At 41.4% G+C, this 26,274-nt stretch overlaps 2 protein-coding genes across 3 annotated transcripts in view; one reads left to right on the forward strand and one right to left on the reverse strand.

Moving 5' to 3' along the window:
* Positions 1-317: 317 nt before the first annotated feature.
* Positions 318-5,625, forward strand: pigm (phosphatidylinositol glycan anchor biosynthesis, class M). Its single transcript, XM_035141862.2, has 8 exons — positions 318-698; positions 1,745-1,918; positions 2,053-2,173; positions 2,252-2,492; positions 2,727-2,830; positions 3,447-3,601; positions 3,893-3,994; positions 4,149-5,625. Exons 1-8 carry the CDS (start codon positions 528-530, stop codon positions 4,314-4,316), a joined length of 1,236 nt encoding a protein of 411 aa, XP_034997753.1. The 5' UTR covers positions 318-527; the 3' UTR covers positions 4,317-5,625.
* Positions 5,626-12,182: 6,557 nt separating this feature from the next.
* ahrra (aryl-hydrocarbon receptor repressor a) overlaps positions 12,183-26,274 on the reverse strand; it is a 65,711-nt gene continuing 51,619 nt past the window's right edge. The window contains exons 5-10 of one of the 2 annotated variants that reach the window (XM_035142109.2): positions 23,969-24,058; positions 21,025-21,169; positions 20,527-20,660; positions 18,799-19,010; positions 15,953-16,281; positions 12,183-15,850 (exon numbers count right to left, since the gene is read on the reverse strand). In XM_035142109.2, coding sequence (XP_034998000.1) covers positions 15,135-15,850; positions 15,953-16,281; positions 18,799-19,010; positions 20,527-20,660; positions 21,025-21,169; positions 23,969-24,058 — 1,626 coding nt within the window. In that variant the 3' untranslated portion in view covers positions 12,183-15,134. Of the gene's footprint in view, positions 16,282-18,798; positions 19,011-20,526; positions 20,661-21,024; positions 21,170-23,968; positions 24,059-26,274 lie in introns of both variants that reach the window. The other variant, XM_035142107.2, reaches the window with a different exon arrangement.

Raw genomic sequence — 26,274 nt, forward strand, 5'->3', positions numbered from 1 at the left:
TGAGCCACATAGATGAATGTGGGGTGGAAGTGTGAACACAGTATTCAGTATTGAGGAATGGAAATAAAAAGCCTTGTTTGAGTTTTTAAATGAAACTGGATTAATGAGGAGGATTTAAGTTGTTGTTTTTTGTCCTTATTATTATTATTATTATTATAAGTAGTAGTAGTAGTATGATTGTTATTATTATTATTAGTAATGTATTTCCGCAGACCCACACTCCAGCACAGTAGGTGGCGGTAATGCACCTGTGACGTTAGGTGCCACGCGCCATTAAACAAAAAGAAGAAGAGTGTGCCCTCGTCCACTTCAGACCTGCCGCTGCAATGGTACGCCCTCAACCCACGTGACACAAATACAGGAAGTGAGTGCGGAGTCTGGTCAGCGGAACCTGTCAGTGAAACGTGCCGATAATAACAATATTTGCTCTCGTGTCTGGGAGTTGAATGTGACCGCGGAGGCAGGGACAGTTTTCTACTCTAGTTAGCCAGAGTTAGCTTGTAGTGCTGACCTGGTTCCCCTGCGCGATGGAGCGGCTGACCTCCATGCTCACCGGCAAACACGCACTGCTCTCGGTTTCCCTCGCTGTGCGACTGGCTTTGGTCGCCTATGGAGACCACCAGGACCGGACTATGGCGGTGAAGTACACGGACATTGACTACCATGTGTTCACGGATGCTGCAAGGTTCATCACTGAGGTGACAGCACCATGACCTCATGTGTAACAGCAGATAGCTACTGTTTGTGTCCTGGTTTAGACATTTGACAAGTCAGAGAACAGCAGGTGTTGTGCTCTGCAGTTGCTCTGGTGTTGTGTAGAATCAGTGATTGTTTTCACAAATCAGAAGTCAGTCAGTCAGTAAGTAGTTTAGTAAAGTTTGAGAGACCAAAGTCACATTGAGCTTCACATAAATGACACCAGAAAGTAGTAACACACAATAAATATATGCATTAGAAAACCGTGAAAATATGCAGAACGACAATACATTTTTTAACCGTTTTGAAACACTTTTTCATCTTGTATCTTATATTTATAGATTTATATTTTACATGGTATAGACATGGTATAATACTTAAATACTCCCCATGAACTGCTGAGTTAGAAACTAACTTCAGTGTCACAGGTTAAAGAAATAATTAAAGAGATTTAACAAAATAACAGTGTTTCAATCAATTTAATTTACTATTTAATGTGCACCTTCAACGCCACTAGCTGCCTTTTTCAAATTCAATCCTTTATTTCACAAAGGAAACATTTACTCCTCCGCACATATCCTTCAACTAAAGTCAGGAGTTGCCTTTCAGATTAGGATTTTAGAGACAATACATGTGGGATTAGTGTATAAAATATGATCATTGTCACAGATAGTCCTTAAGAAGTTATGTGATGCATGTAAAATTTGCTCCTTTTCATCTGGCAACAATATCAATTATCAATAATAAAAAATCAATACCGATGAACTGATAATATGAACAAGACAGTGACCATTTTGCAAAATGAGATCTATTACTCTTGATACACTTTGCTGCTTTTGTACTTTACCCTATCTATATATTTTATATCTATACTTATCTATGACTCTCATCTATACATATTATACGTTGATGTATGAAGATGAGCAGCTTTATCAAAATAAACATGTGATGTCAATCCAACAGAAAACTCCAGAACTTGACTCAGTCAACAATTGCATCAGTAAGAGGTGCAGTACATGTCTCTGATTTTAACTCCACATACCTTCAGGGCGAGTCCCCGTACAACAGATCAACCTACCGCTACACTCCTCTGCTGGCCTGGCTTCTCACCCCCAACATCTATCTCAGCATGGTGTTTGGCAAGATCCTATTCGTTGTGTGTGACGTGCTGTCGGGACTGCTCATCTACAGAATCCTGCGCCTGCGAGGTCTGACCTCTGAGGTTTGATCTTTTTTTACTTGAAATCTTTTGATCAGAAAACACATTTTGTTTTGTCAAATCCACGTAGATGGAGCCAAGACGCTTTTTGCACAGTGCAGTTAACGTTGTGTGTTTTTTATGTGCTTCATATTCAGACTGCATGTCGTGTTTCTTCTCTGTGGCTCCTCAACCCACTGCCCATAGGAGTGTCCACCCGAGGGAACGCTGAGTCCATCCTGGCAGCCTTGGTGCTGGGGACATTACTCTGTATGGAAGGTAAGTGAGTGGATGTTGTGTTTAGCCCTGTAAAATACTGCTCCTGTGCTGATACTTTTATCTTCTTCTTTCTTTAAGGCCGACATCTCATATGCGCAGCCATCTTGTACGGCCTGTCGGTGCATATGAAGATCTACCCCGGTACGTATGCTCTGCCCATCGCTCTGACCCTGCGCACACCAGAGAGCCGAGCAGAGGACAAACAGAGGTGGAGGAGAATTATCAGGTTCACTGGAAGCTTCCTCAACACTGAGCTGTTCCTCTTTGCAGCTGTGGCCGGAGGAGTTTTCTGTGGACTCACAGCCCTCTTCTATCACATGTGAGACGAACAAGATGCACACAAACACACAGGAGTTGATTTCCATAGTGCTGCACAGACAAGTATTAAGTGCTCTATTCATTTCTTACAATAATGCTAAATACTTTTAGTATTTATTGTTATTTGATAGTAAAAATATATCTATTTAACTTCCTTATCTGAACAAGTATACTAACTTTTGATAGGTTTGAATAGAAATGCTCAGATCATGTGACTCCTCTCCTGTCTCTTCAGGTATGGCTGGGAGTTCCTTCATCAGACCTACTTGTACCACCTGACCAGAAGAGACATCAGACACAACTTCTCTCCATACTTCTACATGCTCTACCTCACTGCAGGTATTCATCCGTCCAACCTTTTATAGCTTCCTAGTTTGTCACAGTGCTTCATAAGCTGTTTTCAGATATACACTGTGGAAATGGAAATCTCAAAATGGTGACTGGACTCCAGAGTTTGCCTTTCACACACGAAGAAGGCAGCAGATTTACAACAGACACATTCATAACAACAGAGAAATCTGCGGATCTTTTAGGGGAGGGGTGGTGCAGCATGCAGGAGGTAATGTATGAATTCCGCTGCTGAGATCACCTGTTTTTGTTTGCACCACATCAACACTGGTGTTGGTCCTTATCAGCAAAAATTCTCTTGACATCTTGGATGTGTCTTCTTCGTGTGTGGCACCGCTTTTTCATTCTGACATATTTGTGTTCTTTTTGTTTTTAGTTTTTTTCAGTTTTGCGATCAGGGCACTCTCCAATGAAACTGCTAGTTTAGATAATAAAAAAAAAAATCAAAAGTCTACACAGCGCAAGATGTATACCACTGCACAAAATACATTCATGCAATTAGGATGACTGGATAAAAAGTATACAGTTTACAAAGCTATCCCATGATGCGTGTTTGTAATGCAGCTTTTTAAGACTGGTCTGGTTTTTCTGTCTTGTGTCTGAGCAGACAGCAGGTGGAGCCAGTGGCTTGGCCTGGCTGCGTTTCTCCCTCAGCTCATCCTGCTGCTGGCAGCATCGTGGGCATTTCGCGCCGACCTGGCTTTTTCCTGTTTCCTTCACACAGCCATCTTCGTCTCCTTCAACAAAGTCTGCACTTCACAGGTACATGAACCACCATCAACAAACAGAGTTTAGGCAGGGATCCGATAGAAAGGTACAAGTTTGTTTGTTTTCGTGTCTCCATGATGGTGACATTTATCTTAAAATTCCATCCAAACATTCACTTGGTCTCAAGGATGATCCAAATAGAATTTGGTGGTTAAATATCACTGTGACCATCCAAAAATTGTTTTTGGGCTTTTCTAAAGAATTCATAGTCTGTATTGGGGTCGTTTACATTGTCGAAGTATCTTCATACATACTTTAACAAAGTTACATGTTATCCTTTCACAGTACTTCCTGTGGTACCTGTGCCTACTTCCTCTGGTCATCCCTCGCCTGAGTCTGTCTCTGAAACAGGGGGCTGGACTGCTGCTCCTCTGGTTTGCTGGACAGGTAAACTTCACCAAAGCACATTTCCAGACCATCCATTGTTGCCTTCCAGATATTGATGTTATCTGTGTAGATTCACTACTGAATTTTTGAGTGAAACAGCTACAATTGAGCTTAGTATGAAAGAAAACCCGTTTTCTCTCCAATTCTCCCCCAGGGTATTTGGTTGGGGCCGGCCTACTTCCTGGAGTTTGAAGGCTACAACACCTTCCTGTTGATCTGGCTCGCTGGACTGCTCTTCTTGATCATCAACTGTTTCGTCTTGATTCAGATCATAGTCCACTACAAACCAGCACAAACTCCTCAGAGACTAAAGGTTGAATGATCTGAATGTGGAAGGAATTTCCACTCTGATCGCAGATTCAATATAAAGATTCAAAGGATGTTCCACCTTTCAGTGGCTTTACCTGGAGTTGATGGACTACAGTTTGTTCAATCTCCCCAGTGTTTTACTGGTAATTACTTTGTCATGTTACCTCATTATTCCTGGTACGGACCAGTCATATGTCGTACCACTTTTGGGGCGAATAAATGTCAGAGGTATTTCCAGTCATTCTGAGTTAAAGCCACTGATTAAATGCTTGCCACTGCATGTCAAAACCCTTAAATCCTCAGCGTCTCACACTGGACATAAAACTGCTTTGACAACGTTCAAGTCTCTTCCACCTGTGACCTTACCTCATGACAATCAGAGATTTTCCATTTGCTGAAGGGGGCAAAATACCTGATGTAGATCAGAGAATCACACAAAGTTCCTTCACAGTCTAAACAACCATGAACCAGGCAAGTTTTCTCAGTTTAGAGAAAATACTTTAAAATGTTGATGCTCATTGCTTCACCAGAACAAACAAGTGTTGTTAGGGCTCGTTAAATTCAACCTTTACTGATACAAACATAAAAGAGGTGCTCTGTGGTGTGATCGGAGACACTGACCCTCAAGGTAAAATAATGCACTTTTTATATAACGTGATATTTGAATGTTTACCTCTGTTACAAAGTTATGCTTTCATCCTGTTTGTCTGTTAGCAGGATTTTGCAAAATAATACAATTCCATAATATTTTATTAAAAGTTAGTGAAAGGGAGAGGTATAGGCCAAGGTAGAACCCATGCACTTTTGGAACTGATTTGATTAAGGGAACGGATCCAGGATTTTTTTTTCTCTGCTTTATTTAATATTGTGAGATAGGACTTTCTTTTTTTGACATTTCTGTGAAATGTCTTTGTGAAAAAATTAAGAATCTGGCATGTGTAGAATGATAATATCTATGATATAAGTATTTTTAGAGGGGTTATCTTTATTCAGTTACTGTATGGTAACAAATATTCCTTTCAACTGTATCAAAGAATGGACATCTTGCCTGGGTTTCATGTTAGTACTGTATTTTATAGTTCTGTGTACATGGTATATGTATCTGATCTCAATACATGTAAATGCAACATTGTGAAAGAGTGGCCTTCTAGTTTATGTGAGTATACAGGAATATAATCTCTATACAGAAACATTTGCATATTTTAAAAGGCTCATCAGCTCATTGTCAAAAACTTAACCAATGTGTTAAACAGGCAAATAATCAATATAAAGTGCAATAGCCTGAAATGAGTTGGAGTTTGGATTAAAATGTTTTATTTCTATACTTCTGTGATTCATCCCTCTGGTCCAGTAATGAACAGATAAATAAAAATGAATTAGTATGGAACCAATGAACCCAGGTGATCAACCATGTGAATACAGTCCACGATTCTTTTTATCATAGATTTTATTTCAACTGATGTGGCTGATTTGAATGTAGTGTTGTCCTAAAACACTCAGTGACCTGTAACAGATGCGTAAAAGGCTTCTCTTCAGCCGCGGTTTGACATTGTGACCAGTAGGTGGGAGCATTTCCCAGCAAAAGTGGAACGGCGTCAGCGTCTATCCTTGTGTAACCTTCACAGATTAATCTGTCAACTAGAGCATGAACACAACCAAAACAAACACTGCTGGCAGTGGCTCCATAATCTCACTGTACACTCTCCCCCTAATCTCACATGGAGGTTATTGGAGCATTCATGTTTGCTGGCCCTGCCCCACAGGACTGATGGTGGAAGTGTGTAACAATAAGAAATATACAGTGTGTGTGTGTGTGTAAGAAAATGTGAGATGCTCCACAGTGGTTAGGCTTGAATTCGTGGCGTTCAGGGGACATTTTTGTGAAGCAGTCTGGGTATCCGGGTGGAGGAGTTTGCCTTCCTGTGTGTTGCATATGTGCGTGCATGAGGATGACTCACAGTCAGCTGCTGCCTGCATATCTAGTTCATGAATCACCAGGTTGCACTCGGTAACCTTTCAACCGGCCAGTCGTCCCCGGGCACATACTGTACATGAAGATTTCAATTTCACACAAAACACCGTCACGTTCAGTAGATTATATTTTTCTAATCCTTAGGGCTCAGGATTGATTTTTATTTATAGAATATTTTTAGTGTTTTCACAGTCACACTGTGGGCATCCCCTCAGCGAAATGCCCCCCATTTTACTTGTTTAGCTAAACAATAGAAAGCCTACAATATTGCTGTTTGACATAAATTCACTCTGCACATAAACAATATCTAGTTCTACATAATCTACGTGTTGTATTTAATGAAGAAGGTCCCATTGAGATACAATATCTCTTCTGCCAGGGAGTCCTGGTCTAGATGTGCAGCAAGGAAATATGAAATAAAAAATGTAAACACACACACACACACACACACACAAACGTATTGTTATTAGGACTCTGCATTGACTTCCATTTATTGTGGATGGCTTAACCAAAGTCTTTTCCTTAACATTAACCAGGAGGAGAAATAATGTCTTGCCTCATTAGGACCAGGCTTTAGTCCCCATGAGGTCGACTGGTCCTGACAAGGTCACTGTTCATGCTCGAAAAGGTCCTACAAAGGCAATGAAAACAAGTACACACACACACAAAACAAACTTAAACACAGCAAACAGTTCTCAAACAATGAACATACATAGAAAAATTGCTAAAATGAATCATGGAAAATAAAAAGCAATGACATTGTTCCATGAAAACAAATTTGAAAGGATTTTTAAACAAAACCAAGAGACGGTAATAATCCTAAATTTAGGACGTCTTGCAGCTCATTCAAAACATGTGGAGCATGAAATCAGAAGGCTGATTAACGCAGCTCTGTTCAGGTAGTTGGGGACCTTGTGATATGTAACATGTTAAAACTGATGTAATGTAATTCTTTTCACTTTAATTCAGAGAGTGTCATTCTAAAACTGTTTAGGGCCCCTTGGAGCTGTGGAGGCCCCCTCTCCCACTTTGAAAGCCTCTGCTTTAGAGCACTGATTTCCAACCATAGGGTACAAAACGTATTCGACAATATGACAATTATAATTTTATCTCAAAGTGTACTGTATACCCATATTTGTAATCAAGTTAAAGTCGGGTGTATAGTGCCTGAACATGTAGCAGTGCTCGAAAAGTAGCTGTTAATCTCAACAAAGGTGGCCCAACAGTAAAGTGAAAGTAATTGTTCAAAAAGTCCACCTTTACATCATCTAAAATCATGTTCCAGTTTAAAATCCTAGTTAGGCAAGGTGTCCCGTTTATTGTTTATCGGTTAATTATTGTCAAGGCGTGACAAGGTTGTGGGGGTTACGGGCGAGGGGGATTGCGTGACTGTCTCCCATATGCTTAGTAGGGTATGATGATGTGCATGCATATGTGTATCTACATGCGTGTTTGTGACATACCCTCAAGGAGTCCCCTCATTGTCACCGTGGATACGGGGCAGAAGAGATGTGGACCTTGTTGTTTCTATATATGCATTGGTGCATCTGCCTGTATGAGTGTGTATCAGCGTGTGTGTGTGTGCGTGTGTGTGAGAAGGACACCAAGAGTCGGCGTGACCAATTAGGGCAAATGGTGTGTGGAGTAGCAAAGAGTGGGGTATGAACGGTCACGCAACCTTGCATGGTATAGGATTATAGGTCTTGGTTTGCACACACACACACACACACACACACACTCTCTAATACACACTCCCCCTCACAGATACAGCTGTCAACAAGCATCAAACACTTTGCTTACACTACAGTTGCCTGAAGCATCCATTCCTCTCTCTTGATTGGATGTTTTTTTTCATTGTTTTCACCCTCTTCCTGAGCCAACTTCTTTTCTCACCTCTCGCTGTTATTTCTCCATCTATCTCTCACCCTCTCTCTCTCTTTCTCATTTTTTCCCTTCTCATTCCCACCCTCTCTCCTCCCCGTGCAGAACAAGTGTTGTACAGATGGCGTGATGCAAGTTGCGTGCGTGCTGAAGAATATTAAACATTTAAAGTTCATTGTCATGTCATCAGCCATGAGACAAAGGAGGAGAGCGCTCCTTCGGGGATAGAGAGAGGAAAACCCAACACAGTGTTTCACACAAGTGAGATGTTAGTCACTTAGGAAGAGAGCGCTTTGTGAAAGAGAGACGCACGTTTGCATTTGTAATTCATGTTAAAGAGCTGGATCCATTTAAAGTCACATGGTTAGTGTAGTTTGCGTGTTGCATTAACCTTTTTAATATCCATTGTCCACAGAATGAGTTTAGTCTGGTTAAAAAAATGATTTCTTCCAATTTGAAAGTTATAAACCTCTTAAAATTACAAATAAATACACTTCCTCCACTGTTTCTCTTTCTTTATGAAATGGAATACAATTTTTCTAAATCAGGGGCCATAAAGCAGCCACAATTTACACAGAGGGGCCAATTATATGTCCAACATCCATGCACAATCCCTGATTCAGTAAAATGCACATTTAAGTCATTCCTTGTTTAAACACATTATAATAGTGTTGTGAGTGAGGACACTTCATTTTTTTAATACGACTGACAGGACAGGGATACTTCAGGGGCCAATAAGGCTTCAGTGCCCCCCTGGCCCCACCTCTGGATCTGCCCCGGCCAGGTGAAATATGTATGTTATAAGTCTCTTTTCAGTTAAAAGGTCCAAAACACTGGCTGCAGTGTTTCCTTTCAGGTCCTCAACTGCAGGAGGAAGTAGGATCATTAATTTGCCCTTTTTAAACCAAGAGGAAGTGAACAGTTCTTCTTCTGTACAACTGCTGGGGTTTACATGGGTCTATGATACTTCAGCACTGACACGCAAGACATGTCACATAGTGAAGAAGCAAAACACTGTTCTGTAGAGGAATTAATTTGAGTTAGTAACATGCGTTTCTCCAGAGTTCAGAGGTCACTTTTTCAAAAACTCCTCACACAGTTCTTCATTCCAACACGAAACTCAGTTTCATATCAAAAATACTGTCGCACTATTTCAACAGACACACTGGATCCACATTTCAGGATCAACTCTTGGATCAGAACACACATTTGTAGATGTTGACTCGTATCAACCGTACACCATTTTTCATATTGATATACTGAGTGACTTTTGTGGTTTGGATGATATGAAGCTACAGGTTCAAAACTCAAACTAACACAGTCACATACTAAAAACTCAAGCAGCCAAACGAAGGTGGAACACACATGGCTTGAACAAACGGGTCAGAACTGAACCAAACAGCCTTCAGGGAAACACAGAGACTATATAGCCAAAGAGGGAGGCGAAGATAATGAAACACAGGTGAAACACATGAGGACTGGTGCAGGTGATCATGGGAAACAGGACAAAGACAGGAAGCAAAGCAAGGGAGACGCCAAAGGAAAGACATTTCAAAATAAAACAAGTAAATAAAGAAGAACTTCAGATACAAACTAAATATATTTCTGAGACCATAACATAAATCAACAAGTCAAAAAGTCCATACTTCAAAAGTTCATGACTGGGGCAGAATCATATACATTGTATTAAATCCAGTGACAGTCGAGGCTGCTTCAGCCACAGACGTCTCATTCTGAGCTCTAAATTCTCCTTTATTCAACACTATGAATGAACCTGGTGCCATTAAAACACTGACTGGTTCCTGCTGATATTTGAGTGTAAGTGGAACCGTAGTGGAGGACAGTGGAGAAGTGGACATGGACATTTTAGAAAACTTTGTTCTCAGGTTTAGTTTGTTCTGTTGCTTCTCTTCATGTTGTGTTAAATTGGATAAAAGGGAAATAAATCCAAAGCTAGATCTATGTCTCACAGCAAAGAGAAACATGAGACTGATCTTTATATTAATGATGGTCCTGGAAATGTAATTTTTAAATACATGTATAATTACATTAATTTACTCATATACACACACACACACACACACTCACTCACATGCACGCACACACTGGCGTTCATCCGAATCAGGAAAATCCTTCTGCTAACTGATCAGGTGTATCCTGTAATTCCCTGTAAGCTGCACTCTGACGATAGCTGCAGAATCAGTGGAGAGGCTCTGGTGTCAGGCCCAACCAAGGACTAATCACTCTAACGACCTCTCCACTCCAGTGAAAACGGCATGAGGAGCACATGCTGAAAAAGTTCTGCTCACTTCCTAGTGTGTTTACCTGATCAAGGAGAGCCAGAAAAAAATCTCAATGTTACACTCGGTAGCTTTTAAACATAGAGTGGGCCTAATAATACTCCTAATGGATAATATTCTATTTCATGTATGTGCTTTATGGTTGTTATTTTATTAGCGTGGAGTATAAATACGTATCACCAATCACTGTAAATCACGGTTTCCATTTTACAGTGGTGCATTTGTTTCTCCTTTGTTATCTATGTCACTGAATTTGTTGTTTTTATCTCCTATATGTCTCCTAAACCATGAACCTGGGAGTTTTGTTTTAATACATTTTTACATAGATATTGGGCCATTATTATTGTTATAGTCAATGTATATAATTATCATTAATAAGTGTTTATTTATAAGTTTGACTCTAGCCACTCAGAATTAACATTCAGGTTATGTGAGCAGACCTATAATCACAACGAGGGCCTGCTACTGTGCACTGTACAACATACGTGTCAAAAACAGGGACCGTGGGTCAATGCAATAAGTATTAAACAAACAATTTTTTATTATTATTACTGTATAGAAAGTGATAGTTATGAACCGTGAGCGTGTCGTCCATATATATCATTTATTATAATCTCTTTAATAAAGGCTGCATTGTAACAGAGATATTAATCTCTCTGTCACAATGCAACTTTTATTTAACACCCAAGCTGTGCGATTTAGAAATAACCTGTTCAAGGAGAAGAAGAACAATGGATAAATACACTCAGGGTCCAGCTCTCCTGAGAATCCCGCGAACTGTAGTATTTGACCACAGCTTTTAGGGGTTACATCTCTTTCTCTCTCTGCCCCCTACCTCCATGTCTCTGTGGGTGCCGGCGGTCCCCTGGCTTGAGCCCTTGTCCCAGACAGCGGCAAGAGATGAAGTGTTAAGTTTCCCCAGATCGTGTGAAGGAGCTGTCACGCCAACTTTACAGCACATTAATCATACAGGCAATGTGGCCAGAGATACTCTGTATCCTGTTCTGCTGAGTTATTAATTATTAATAGAGACACAAATCTGAAGGATGAGACCACATTTGCTGTACGTGAAAAATTCAGAAGCTACTAAAGAGACAAGGACGTTGAGTGAACTAAATAATTTGGCCATTTCTCACTTTACGAGAGAAGGAAATTATTGAATCTCTATGATGCTCATGTTTAATCCGTCTCCAGTTGTGTATCCAGTCAGCACATCTGCTTCAGCCAGGTGGTCCCTGTTCTATTTCTTACATGTTGCTCCCACATTTATTACACATTCTAAATCATTAATAGAAATGCTTGACATTAACAGCTGAGTAATATTCATGTTCTAAGTAACTCATCATCTGTAATCTGTTCACATATGTTTTTTACAATAGTCCATCGCATGTTCACATGTTACTCGCTTTGCATATCATCATTGACCTTCTAATTTCACAAAGCTCTGCCGGTCGGTGTGTATGTGGAACGTATATCTTGTATATGGTTCATGATATCGGCTTCACACTTAAGACTGGCTGTGGACAGAGTTAAACATGTCTTCTTCTACATCCACTAACAAACTACAGCAGTGGTCGACAACTAGGTCAAACCGATGGTCACAGTCGCCATCATATGATTTTGATTGTTTTTGTTTTACAATATCACACTAAGACACAGACATTCACGAATGTTGCGGGTTCTGATTTCTGTCACAGCAATTTGTCTATTAAGTAAAAGCACTATACTTGTTTCATTGCTTTAATGCTACACATCAAGCTGAATTGCAGAGCATTTATTTTGAAAAGTTGTGAACTTGGGTCTGAAGATTCCATTGACCTCTCCAACATATAATGTATGAAAAACTAACAGCAGTTAAGTGAATCATTCAAACTTATGTATAAACCACACACGTGAACAGTAATGAAGCAAATTCTATTTCATTTTATGAAAAACATTTACTAAAAACTCTTCACTGCAGATTAACGAACACAAGGTTTTTAACTTCACTCTGCACCATAGACTGTTTAAAAAACAGCTTTGCACACAACATCCAGCACACAAACAATAAAAAGTGACAGTATTGTTTGAGGAGCATTACCACAGGCCAAGAGAGTAGGCCATTCCAAACAGGGAGGTTTAAAACGGGCACTTCACTCGTGTGATTAATGGCAAAAGAAAAACACTTCACCCAGATTTTCCATACAAAGAAAAAGTATTTTAATAGATAAGTCCCATTTGCAAAAACACATAGAAACACTGGAAGACACTGCATATGTACACTGTGTTCGCTACCTTGCAGCTACCTCCTCCATGAGACGTTTTTTTAACAATTATCAAAAAGAGGGCGAGGGAAAAAAAGCCATATTCATTTACCTTAGTGAAACAGAAAAAGTCTTCAAAACTGTAGTTTTCTTTTTAAAATTATACACATCTGCCTCTTACAATAAATACGAATCATCAAACACTTACTGAAATGAACACACACAAAGAGAAAAAAAAATACAAATTCAAATCAGTGACACCATGTATTACTGTGTGCGTTGACTCAAAAACCTGTCTGGGTCGGCTTGACCTTCAGCTGAACGGGTAGTGCAATTTAGAAACCACTACAGTAGCGTCACAGGAGCGAGACTCTCGACACTGAATCGATTTGGTGCTTTTCATTTAATTTGTGCAAAAAACACTGATTGTGAAGACGACGTCTGTGTATATTCATCTCAAAGGAAAACATGTCACATCTGCAGTGAGACAGCTTGTACAGGGACGAGATGCAGCTCCACAATGTACAACGTTAGCATGTGACACAAAAATGACATAAATTAAGATTATTTTGTACATTCAACCGGAGTTTGAAAAATGATGAAGAAATGAAATATTGTGCGCAATGAAAGAAATTCGAACCTTGTAACGACAGACTCTTTTCCTTCAATTCAGTCTAACACTTGTGCAAACAAACCTTCAACTGATATTTAATGAAGTCAATGAACTGGTGCAGAAGATTTTCTTGGGTCCAAGTTGGATTTAAAGGTCAATTATAGCGTGATTTAATTTGTTCTCTCGTTTCAAGTCAGTTTACTGATGTTTAACGTTAAATGCGACTGACTTTAAATCAGTTTTGTCGTTAATTACCTTCCACAAGGCGATCAGAGCCATGGAGCAAGTACAGAGCGGTTGGTTACCTGTGGGAATTTCAGTGCCTTGCTCTACAGCACTTCAGCGGGACACTCACTGTGCCCCCCTGCTGCCATTACGTGTTTATTCAGGTTGTAACTACTTTGGCCACTCCAATATTTTTCTATGTTTTGGTCCACTAACTATAAATTGCATATACTGCACTTAACGTCACTGTCGAGGATTCTGCTGCAAACCGTTTCAAAACTACACTTAATAGTGCATTCAAGGATTCTCGGATAAAAGCAATGTTCTGTAAAGTATGCTCTTGGAAAATCGGGTTCAGAACACTAACAGTTATTAAATATACAATATGAATTTGGTTGTCATGCATTAAAAAAAAATGCTTTTCAGCAGACACTCAATAATCTCATGGATGGTGGAAACAGACCCGAGATGCAAATGTATTGTTACCTCCGCCAATGAGTTTATTTTTTCGTCTACATTTGTTTGATTGTTAGCAGGCTTACGCAAAAACTACTCAACTGATTTCCATGATATTTTGTGGAGGGGTGGACATTGCGAGATAGGGCGTTATGCATCATTTTACTTGATTTCTCAGAGAATAATTCATGGATGTTTCCGGGAAAAAAATCAACCATGTTTAGGGCACTGATATTTTTGAGTGTGTGCAGTTTGGTGCAGATCCCAAAAAAAGCAAATGGATCTAGTGAATGTAAATGCAGTCTCATAAGGGGACTGTCTTTGTTTGTAAATTAGCAGAATTATGCTGATGCAATTATTTTGTAAATAACCAAAATTTGTACTGCAGTGGATTTCAAGTAAGTTTCAAGTATTTGCATGTTGATAACAAAAATTTGTAAAATGCATAGAAACAAGTTGTTTCTGGCCGTAATGATGAAAGTAGGTGATGTATAGTCAAAGCACTAGAACATGCAAAACCACCAGTAAGCTCCTTTAAATCTTCAAGGCAGATGATGCTTCACGTTGTTAGAACTGACTCCTATGTGAGTTCTCATGATCAGCCTTGTCTCTTGCATAAGCCCAGTGGCAGGTGTTAAATCATCGCCTGTGTACAAAGTTTTAAAAAAGTATTTTTACAGCAAAAAATGTTTCTTCCTCCCACAAAAGCCAGGTGTGCACAACACATAAAACAAAAAAAATAAAATGGTGTTTCCAGACATAATCTGTCTCATTGTCATTAACTCCAAAAGTGCTTGGAACCAACTACAAAATGTATTCTTTAAAAACAAAAAGCATCTATCCATACACTGGATTTATTTATTTATTTTTTTACTTCTGATTGTCACGACACTAACACTAGAAACCTGAGCCTTGTTTCTGACCTCTTCATCAAACTGAAGAAGTACATGACATCCTGGGAATCCTCAAAACCAAAGACTGTCCTTTTGTACTGCTGGTGCATGTGTATGAAAACAACAATAATACAAAGTACTATAACGCACACTGATTGTTTGTGTTTGTGTGAGTGTGTGTGTGTGCGTTTGTGTGTGTGTGTGCGTGTCTGTCTTGGGTGTATGCATGGGTCACCCTCCATTCATTCTTACGGCATGTAAATGTAAGGACTGGACTTATGGTGCCCTGCGCTCATCACACATGGCATAACGTTCCTTGGACCGACCATCATGGACTGGTTCATGTCATGGCCGCCCTCAGACCACGGCGGGGAGTCCATGGGCTCCCGCTTGATGGAGTGGATCAGGCCGTGACCTTTGAACTCGTAGGAGCCGTGCTTGTTGTAGTCTGGGTGCATGTAGGCCTTGTGAGGGTCCTGCGGGTAGACGTGCGAGTCCATGAGGTTGACGGACTGGTTGCTGCAAAGAGACCCTGAATGAGAGAGTCTCTGAGGACTAAACTGGTTGTTGTCATTGTTGCTTTCCAAGTCTTTGTCGCACTTCAGCAGACGTGCGTTGGTATTCCCGCCGTTGTTGACTGCATAGTTGTGATAGTTGCCGTTATTGTAAGGCGGGCTGATTCCTGCCTTCCCTCGCTGACAGGTCGAGAACTGTGGATCATAATAATCGGCCTCTGATTTGAGTGGCAGGCCAGTGCTCTGGTCGTACATCCCGTTACCGTAGCGACGATCTATGGCATCTGGGTCGCGGCAGGCCCAGGGTCGGCCGTAGGCGTCGCAGCCATTTTCAGAGTCAGAGTCGTGCTCCACCTTGATGGGGGGCATCTCGGGCATCAGATGGCCGTCGTAGCATTCTCCAAAGCCGTTCTCGCTCTTCACCAGGTCCACGCAGTAAGCATCTGGGTCTGTGGGAATCTGGATGTTACCATAGAGCTTGGACACAAAAACCTCGCCACCTCTGTTGCTGTGGAAACTCGGGGAAAGACGGTATGGCTTCCCATACTGACCAGCTTTGTTCATGCGGTTAGAAGGGACGTAGCCAACGCCCTGGCCCGCTCGGATGGGGCCCGAGTTGGACCGCAGGGGCCAGCCGGCCCCCAGGCCCGGGCTGAGACCTTTGTGGGACGCCATGGAGGACTTGCAGTAGTTGAGGGGCTCCTCCTGGTTGTAGTAGCCATCGGGGCGGTACTTGACGTTGTCTTTGGAGAGCGGGGTCCAGGGAGTGTGGTGACCTCGCTGGGTGCCACCAGGAGTGGGACACGAGAGGAGCAGAGGGTCCGCAATGTCGCCCATCCCTCCACTGAAGGAGTGTCTGCGGAGGTGTTCCCCTCGCTCTCTGTGATGAGAGACAGCATGAAAAGAGGGGTGGGGAGGAGAGAGGGGTCGTAAAAAAGAGAATGAAATGATTAGTCACAGATCCTGTGGACAAATCTGAAAGTTTCTCTGTTCTTTGACCACATTCAAGTAAAGGCAGTCTCTTAAAAAATCGTTCGTCCACACAGACATCACAATAGGAACACCCACAAAGTTCTCAGAATTATTTTCCTCCTTTTTCTACTGATTGATGAATGACTCAAAGCATAAATATCTCGGTTTGGTTCACTTCAATTCCGGAGATATTTGTTCCAAGAGTGACTCATCTTTTCCAGGATCTGTCTCATCTTTCCTGAGAACAGAGTCAACATCAGATCAATGGATCTCCTGATTGATCTTCGTGTTTTCTTAAAACACTGCAGCAGGAAATATGTTTTAGCCTCTGCAACAATCTTTTTAAACTGTAAACATCAACTCCCCCCATTGAAGTTGTTGCAGTGTGAACGTCACAATAAAACTGCACTGACTCAATGATTTATTGATCAAATGACAAATTAAATGTTCCAATCAGACTGATTAATATGTAAGTGGAAGCTTTTTACAAGACTAACACCCGATGATTAAAGAAGAAACTAGACATAGTTATATACTCAAAATATACATACAAATAAAAAGATTTGTGTCTGTTCTCCCCTATTTGGCTTGAATTAAATAATTTGACTTTCACTGAAAAATGCAGAATATTTCACATTTTGTTAGCAAGAGAAAGATTTCAACAACCTCAAAACAATTGTTTTTCTAAAATGTATCTGAACCTTCTGCTGCAGTAATCAAACTTCCCCTGTGTTATCTATTCACAAATGCATTTTCATCACTACATACTGCTACATTGTTTAAAATCCTTACTATAATTTAAGGTGCTATTTCTAACTTTTGGTTATAAAGACAACTTTTACTTTAAAGCCTCTGCACACCTATATTTCACGCACACAGGTCTTTTCAGATTTGACCTCTGGGTGGAGACAAATTGTTTGACTGACAGTTTCGCTCTCCTGTTTGGACGGGGTGACTTGTTGACCTGTTGTCATTATTAATGGTACTTAAAGCTTTGTCACATCATACATTCCCACCATAAGTCCCACTCATTTTCAAGCCCCCCCAAGTGTAATCAGACAGAGGCATTAAAGTGGATCATTAAACATAGTAATGACAAGATAATATGGAGTCGTACTGCTCATGAGTTTATGTAAAGTAGTGTATGTTGTGTGGTTGTATGTGTATCCTCACTAACAACATTTTTTAAATGATCAAAAGAGCTTCTATCATATCAAATTTTATCCGGCAAAGATGGAGAAAATAAGCAATAATATTTTTCCAGTGATCCTGACTCATGGGAGTTCATTTCTGTCTTTTCAACATCACACATTGAAATATTGACTATAAGTGCACTATAGAAAATATATTCTAATTTTTAAGCTTTAGGTAATTTATCTCTTCCTTATTCCTTATCTTGCTCATTTTCATATCCCATGTGTGTGATGTGAGTCCATCTGTCGGTGCCGAATCAAATTTCAGAAAGACCTGTGTTGACTCTGCCCTTTATTCAGCAGAAATTGCCAACATAATAGTCTTTATAATAGCAGATGCCATGTATAAGCTTAGACTACCCTAAGAAACCTGATAGCCTCCCCTCTAACCAGCCAACCTGCTGTCCACTTAAATGTAATTGGTATTTTGCCAAATAAATAAATATACACGGACATTATCCATTGTTGCCCTGGATAATGAAGAAAAAGAAGGGGTGGTAGCCCTCTGCCCGCCGACCAGAGCTCAACTCTGGAGCTGTGGTCAAGCTTTTGTAATGATGCATGAAGCACAGACATGTATTTGCTCCTAATTGGCCGCAGGTAAGGCGTCCAGCGCTCGTTTGGGTTTGGTGTCAGAGCCTGCTGGGCGAGGACAGGTGTCATGTTTGTGTTAGTGACTGGCTCTCAGGGTAAACGCTTGTGTTGCACATGTTTCGTTTTAGAAGTCTCACACTGTTTGGAATGTGTGTCCTTTACCTTTTGTCTCATTGATATTTGACAGTAGGCGTGATTTTACATGCACATCAATGCACACAAAGCAAACACGTCATCCTGTATGAATTATCGAAGCAACTCCGGGCTGACTGGTGACAAAGTGCATCACAACTTTAAGCTTCAACAAAACTTAAACTGATGATGTAGGAGCAGTGGCCTTTCAGTGTTTAAAATGTTGACCTTTAGTTGTAGCTCCCCCAATAGGCCAATAAATGTAATTTTCTACAGGCCATAACACGGTGCCAAAATGCATCAAACGCATCAACTCTGGACCAGCATGACCCGAGACATCAAGTTTGTGCTAAAAAGCTTGACCTTTAATGACAGTATAGCACCCCCATCAAAACAAAACCAGCGGCTTTACACTATAGGACAAAGTGTGAATATACATCATCCCTCCAGTTTTGTTTTACAAAGTTTGAAGGATGTTGGTCAATTAAGGCTTATGTCCCTCTTACCCTTGCTCCAGTGCAGAGATACCTCCTCCACCTCCTCCTCCCTTGTTCTTTCCCCGCATTAACATGTTCTTCATTTTCATCTCAGTGATGGAGGGCAGTAGGAGTGGTACACCAATGCAGAACAGAGACAGCTGGGGAGGCATCAGGGCCCCAGAGCCCAACTTCTTTTTCTGCCCTTGGAGAAACTTCAGTCGACCCTGGAACTGCATGGTCTGGGAGAGAAGAGGGGAAGAATTTATTGGATTGGAAGCATCCAATGCTTCTCACTCCCAAACTGGTCTTTTCATCTTCCTTCATTCCTTTTTTTCCTTTTAATTCAAACTGGTCTTCAATTTAAGAGTGTGTCAACTTTTCTTTAAGAGATCATATTCACATGGTGGCCATTTTCCTCTGACATCACGCTCAGAATAATGTTGTACAGCTGTGATCCAGGCTTATAAGACACATTAACACAGGGAATCTGTTTTCTCTAACTGATCAGCAACTGAACAGGTAATGAATAGTTAAAATCTAAAGGGTCATGGGACCATGTTTCAAGATTAAACAACATATTTGACAGCTCATTGGCTAACATTAGACAAAAGCTAATGTCAAAGCTCCAAAAGTGAAGCCAAAGCCTCCACCTGATGGCTGGCTGCAATATAGGCCATAAATCATGTCTCCTCCATGTTAGTGGATGGGACATGGACAAAACTAAAAAGTCAAAGTAAGTGTTAAATACATTTTTCTCAAAGATGTTTTCTGTCTGTTTGTGTAGTTCTCATAAACACTGTTGTATGTTAATGTGTTCATTTTCCAGTAAGTTTGGTTTTAATTAGTTATTTGATTGACAGCTGAGACTGACTCGTGATTGGTCGAGCATGTGTATTGGCGGGACCTCACTACCACAGCTCCATCCCTGATCACTACTGCACAGACTGGATCCAAATGTGCAAGACGGCTGCATTCGTATTAGAGGTATTTTTGTTTCCTTCCTGGTTAGTGGGAGGAAGTGGAGACGTGCCGTCCATCTTTATATAAAGTTGATGATCTGGACCAAGTGGTGGACCGTCTGACTGACTTTTCCTATGCACAAGGCCAGCTGCAACTCTATCTAAAGTATTGTATCTTAGTTTTCTAACAGGATATGAAGATCCTTTGGTCTTTTTATTTGCTTGCAGGGTGTGGACTGTGCATTACACAACAATTTGTGTGTGTTTGCTGCAATTATGTTGACTGATGAGGAAAACATCTTACCAATATTTGCTCACTGCTTGGCTACAAAGTGCTTCCAGTTTACGTATGTCAGGAAATTGCCATCTAGAGTTTCATGAGTGCAACAAGAGTGGACTTAGTGACATTGAACTCCGCTCACCCTGACCAAATGGTCCAAACCCATATTCTCGTTGCTCTGTCATCAGCACCTCAAGCTTTTCCGCTGTTGTTCTCCAAACCGCCCTAGTCACAGCCACGAGGGACGAATCGTGCCCCTATTCTACTGCTGTGTCCAGGCACCCAATTATATTATAATGTCTTGCAATACAACTATGAATAACCCCACACATTACGATTAAATATGAAGCTTTGCTGCACCACAGGGGTCATAATCCTTTTTATAGGCCTGGGTCTTCTACCAGAGGGCAGGCAGCTTTTTCTTCATTGTATTCCAATTAATGTTTAATAACGTTAGCTCACTGAAAACTCAAGTCACTGTTTAGCTTAGGTTTCAGTTTGGTCCAGACCACTCACCAAGAATCCAGAGGTGCTGTCCAGGAGGCATCGGACTCTGGCAATGAAGCATCTGTTGAGGAAGCAGGAGAGCTCAGGAGGAATTCCCCCGGCCTCCAGAGAGTTAAACTGACTGCTGACCACAAAGTCCTCACCTAGAGATGAATAGAGGAGGAGAAGAATACGTTAATTTGTAAAGCAGTAGACTGCAATAGCTTGACAATTGAATGCAAATATACTCTTCACAGGATAACCAAAGTAACCCAACGATATCAGGTTGTAGAAGATGAAACTGATTCTATCATTGTATTTTAGAGATGGAAGTGCTGTATATAGCTTTGATGAAATCCCTTCATTACACTATATAGTGAAGGGATTTCTGTGTGACCGTTATTTTGTTGATGTGCTGCAGATGTGGCTCAGAAATAACCAGCAGAAAACATAAAAAAAGAAGCGATGAAAATGAAAGTGACCAAAACATCCACAATTTGCCCCCACCCTTCGTAGTGAACTACCCACCAGTCCCTGCACCCAGCTGGGTGTCCTGGTGTGCCGACGTCCCCTGGTGCTGCGGAGGACACATGGCCCAGTGGAGCTGGCGTCTAAACTCCTGACGGTCGTCTACGTGGATGTAGTCAAACACATTCTGGTGCATCACGTCAGTCTGTGGGGGAAAACAAAGTAGAACTTGAGTAGTTTGTTAAAACATGTGCCAACATCACCATCATCTCTACTTTTAGTCTCGGACGTGTAATTTCCTCAAAGTCTTTATACACATGAGATCGCGTGTTCACAGCACCATCGACTCAGTGACTTTGGCCCAGAGTGCTCTGCTGCTCAGTGCCATCAGTGCAGCTGGTAGCTGCTGTTTGGAGGGAGAGGGTGTCCTGTCAGTGTGGCTCAGAAACACTCAGTCTGCCTCAGGATTCCCCCGCGCACACACAAGGACCGTACTGTAAATACAAAGTCACTGGAAGTCACATACATGCACACTTACTGTACATGCATACATATGGCTGCACATGCACACAGGCAGTACGTTTAGCCAGCACAGTAAGAGTCTACGGACAGCTGCAGGCCAGTGAGGGCAGCTGTGTTTGTCAAACATCGCGTGACACCGGCTCCCGAACAGCAGTCCAGCCCAGCTTACCCTCCCTATCCACACACACACACTCACACACAGTGAGTCGGGTTCCAGCCCACTCTCATCATGCCTCTCTCTCTCTCTCTTTTCCAGCTCTAGCTGTGCTTTCTGTCATTCCATGACAGATTCCTCACTAAAATGTTTAACCTTCTCCTCTTCCCCCTCTCCCCCCTCCCTGCTCTCTCCATAATTTCCACACTGGTGGCACGCGAGGGTTTTTGATCGCCTGCCTCTGAAAACACAATCTGTTCCCACCGTCTTCGCCGAGCGCTTCGTCCTGTGGTTTGGTTCCCTACCGGCAGTCAGGCAGACAGACGGATCGAGTGACTATTGTTTATGTTTCTCGTAAAAAACACAAGGGAGGAAAAGAAGAGGAGAAAATGGAGAATAAGTGATATTTTCATGGCCTTCAAAGGCAAACTGCCCCAGTAACAAACAGGATCAAAGGCCAGTGGAGGTTTTCTGCCCTTCTCTGGGGCTTTCTTGTGGTGCTACTTAGTGAGGCTCTCTCTTCTCTTTTCTTTTCCTGTGGTATATTAGGGATAAGTGTCCTTCTGACTACAATTGTGGGTTTAAAATTATGTGACATATTGTCAGGGCCTTAGTGGCAAACTATGCGACTCAAAAACAACCAATAGCTGCTTCGCAGGAACCGAACATGTGAGAAAGTCTGAGATTGTTTTGGTGACTCTGATGTCTCTGAAACTCAACATGATGACCTGTGGCTTTTTAAATTCTTTTTTTAAATTCTCAGCTGCTGTTTACTATCAACTACACATTTAATCCTATGGGTTTTAAATATAGACCTATGTGCATCGGCTGGTTAGCACAAATAAACTACCTGATTTGACCTTTCTACTTCAATTCATATCAGAAGTTTGCAACATTTTAAAAGTTCTTTTGATTAGAAACATACGGAAACATCAGACATACAAAATTAAAAAGTGTTGATTGAGCCACATATATATATACACGTATTTTACAGAACACACCTTACAGTTTTAATTTCCTCTGTTTGTCTGTACTGGCCTCCATGCCAACCTGCATACACACACACACAGGCAGGATCTTTCAGACCACTTTGGTTTTCATGTCGATTTCATGGCGCTGGGTTACTGCCCCCGTCTGCTTGTAAGCCAAGTGGGAGCGCTGTAGCAGAAGAATTTCTACCTCAAAGTGTTGGTCGGCTGTATGTGTGTGTGTTGTATGTGTAGCATGTGTGTGTGTGTCTGAGCCAACATGAGGGCAAAGGAGATTTTAACACCGAAAAGCACTTTATTCATGGTTTTGAAGGAGAGGGACGATTTCAGCATTGCAGGACAGGCGAGTCCGTGTTGATATCATCCATAATTAATGACTGGCTGGGCCTTGCTGCCGGAGAGGAAGGAAGCTAAATCTTTGGTGACTTATCAGTGCCCACACACACACACACACACACACACACACACACACACACACACACACACACACACACACACACACACACACACACACACACGTGTAGACGCCTAAACAGTTATATCTCCGGGTGAAATGGAGGGCTTCACCTTTCTGTGGCCTCTTGGCTCACTCTGCCCTCTATACAGAGTTATCAGGTGGCTGGGAGGCGAACTGAGAGAGACTTTTTTTATAGCTCATTAGATGTGGGATGCACAGGAGAAGAAGGTGCACTGGATGGATGGAGAAGACCAGAAGGGATAAACCAAGGGTATAAGAAAAAGGATGATGGTGAATCACGGCAGAGCTCAGATCTCTGACACTTGTTGAGTCAAAACTAACTTACATGTAAAAAAAGGGGCATCTACACCGATGTTCACCTCTACGTTTTCATTTGTGAAGCCATTAAAGGTATAATTTGATACTGGGTATCCACATGGTACCAAGTGCAAGACTTGGACTTTAAATTTGAGATAGCAGGTAACAGGTCAGGTATTGTGCAGAGCTTTGCAGGTGCGGGTCTGCAAAAATGTACCAGTGCAAGACTCATGCTAGCCGTTTCGAAATGTTTCCAGTATTTATGCTAAGCTAAGCTAACTAGCTGTAGCCTACTGCATATTTAGGTACCAATCTTATCTAGCTCTCAGCAAGAAAGCGAACATGAATATTTTCCAAAATGTCAAACTAATTCTTTAAAGTGTGTATCAACAGAACAGAGATAGTGAAAACTCAACAGCAAAGAAAGCCACTGGAAACTGAATATTTTCTCCCTTTCATATTGGCTGGGTTTGCTGTCAGGTGCATTTCATGGATTAAGGTTACCTCAGGGAGGATCATTTACAGCATTGTACATCTTATATATACTAACTCATATCAACTTACCTGATGAAATCCCAGATAATCCACAATGGTTGAGGAGGCGTAGAAGACCATCCCATCACTGCTCACCACCAAGGCAAACCCTGTCAGAGACTACACACACACACACACACACACACACACACACACACACACACACACACACACACACACACACACACACACACACACACACACACACACACACACACACACGCAGGCACGCACACAGAGAGGGAGAGAGAGGGACAGAAATAAGTTGTGACTCAGGGCAGCTCATGCAGAAAGTAAACTCAAGTAAAACAAATACATAATTGACAAACACAAACAACTGAATTTTACTTGAGCCATCTTTGCAAAGCTAACTTTAGATTGCATGCTCCGTATGTAACCCAGCAGTAACACGGGGCAACAGAGTCCAGATGAATTTGTGACCCAACTGTATAATTCCTTTTTTTTTTTAAGCCCCCGACAATATGCAGCCAGAGCCGGACGTCTTTATAGTTCAATGTTCGATTTATATCATTCTTTCCACAATTCTCAGATCAGAAAATAACAATAAAAAAGAAAAGAAAAGATGGAATAATACAACACTGGAGAAGGAATGAAAGACAGATGTTTATGGGACTGATTGGGCCAAATAAAACTTTCTGATTTGTAATCCAAAGTATTGCCTTTGAAAGACTTTTCAAGAGTGTTTTCTGGGGAAATTTACATTCATGGTATTTTGAAAGCGGTTAACTTAAAAATGACACACACGCCAATTTGATCCCCTTTAAACGAATATATTTCATAAGTTAGATACTTTGATAATTAAGTCTGTTTGACTGGTAACATGCTTTGATTTGTGACACTAAACACACTGATTAAAAGCAGAGAAACTCCAGACACACACAGCACACAAGTGGGAATAATGTGTTTAGCCAGCACAGCTTACGCAGACAAGTGTTGATTAAAAAGAAAATTTTAAATAAACACATGACTGGCTTCGGTCAAATGAGGAGGGATGGACAGATGGAGAAGGAAGGAAGAGGGTGAGAGGAAAAAAAGACAGCAGAGGAAAAAAAGACAGCAGACGAGGGAGACGTGGAAAGGTCTTCCAGTGTGTGTTTTTGTGTGTGTGTGTGTGTGTGTGTGTGTGTGTGTGTGTGTGTGTGTGTGTGTGTGTGTGTGTGTGTGTGTGTGTGTGTGTGTGTGTGTGTGTGTGTGTGTGTGTGTGTGTGTGTGTGTGTGCACAGCTGCGATAGCGTGACAACTGCAAGGCTACTTGACTTGCGTGACTGCGGCTGCCAGAGTCTGTCACCTCTATTTTACTGCGAGACTATGCAGGTCTTCCCTGGTGAGCGTGTGTGTGTTGTGTGTGTATTTTTACGTGGTGTATACCCCTGCGGCCTCTAAATTCACACTCATATTCTCTTTTCTTCTACGTCTCCCTCTCTCAGTTTCTCCCAGCAGTGATCTGATTGCCCTAGCAAACGGTGCAGCGCTCTGCTCACTGCACACCCTCCCCCCTGACCACATGATGTGCTCTGATATCTGCAGCCGTGTGTTGTCCTAAAATTCAAAACCTGGAGGTTATCTGAGTCATACTGTGACAATGCAACACTGTGACAGAAACATGTCTAAACTTTAATACAATATCTGAATAACATAAGAGAGCATGATGGGGGGGCGCACAGATTGGGCTGTGGGTGGCGTGGGAGAAGATCGTGTTTGACAAGTTTAACTGGCACATATTCGCGATGTCCAGGGGGAGAGTGAGACCCATAAAAACACGCACACTCACATACACACACACACACACACACACACAAATGATGCCACTTTAGTTGTGCACCAAGCAGGATTTAAATATCAGAGATAACTATGAGCCTGTTACGACTAAAGGCATACAGTCGCCTATGGTCCACTCTGAACCTCTGGATGAAGTGGACATTACCACAATTTATATGTTGGTCAATCATTTCTAGGCCAAATTTTATTACATTTTATTAATTTACTTTATATCGAGATGCAATACTTGATGATCATATGTCTACAGTGGGATGAGGTATTTAGGCACTGCAGCTTTTTGCTGAGTGATTCAATCCAAAGCTGTGACATTGAACGTCTGACTAAATTTTTGGTGATTCATTCATATCTATACATGATTCTCCAGTCACACATTGTGGGTAATTCAAATATCCAGTGACTCAATGATGAGATATTTAGAGTCCAAACCCCCAGGCATAACAATGTCCTGAATATACTGGAGTGTGACGTTGCCTTTATGAGGTCCTACGGGGCCATAAAAAGGCCACGATTTACATGATGGGTTCATGTAGGTTTAT

This window comes from Hippoglossus stenolepis, chromosome 19, assembly GCF_022539355.2.
Source record: "Hippoglossus stenolepis isolate QCI-W04-F060 chromosome 19, HSTE1.2, whole genome shotgun sequence".
In the NCBI taxonomy this organism is placed as follows: Eukaryota; Metazoa; Chordata; class Actinopteri; order Pleuronectiformes; family Pleuronectidae; genus Hippoglossus; species Hippoglossus stenolepis.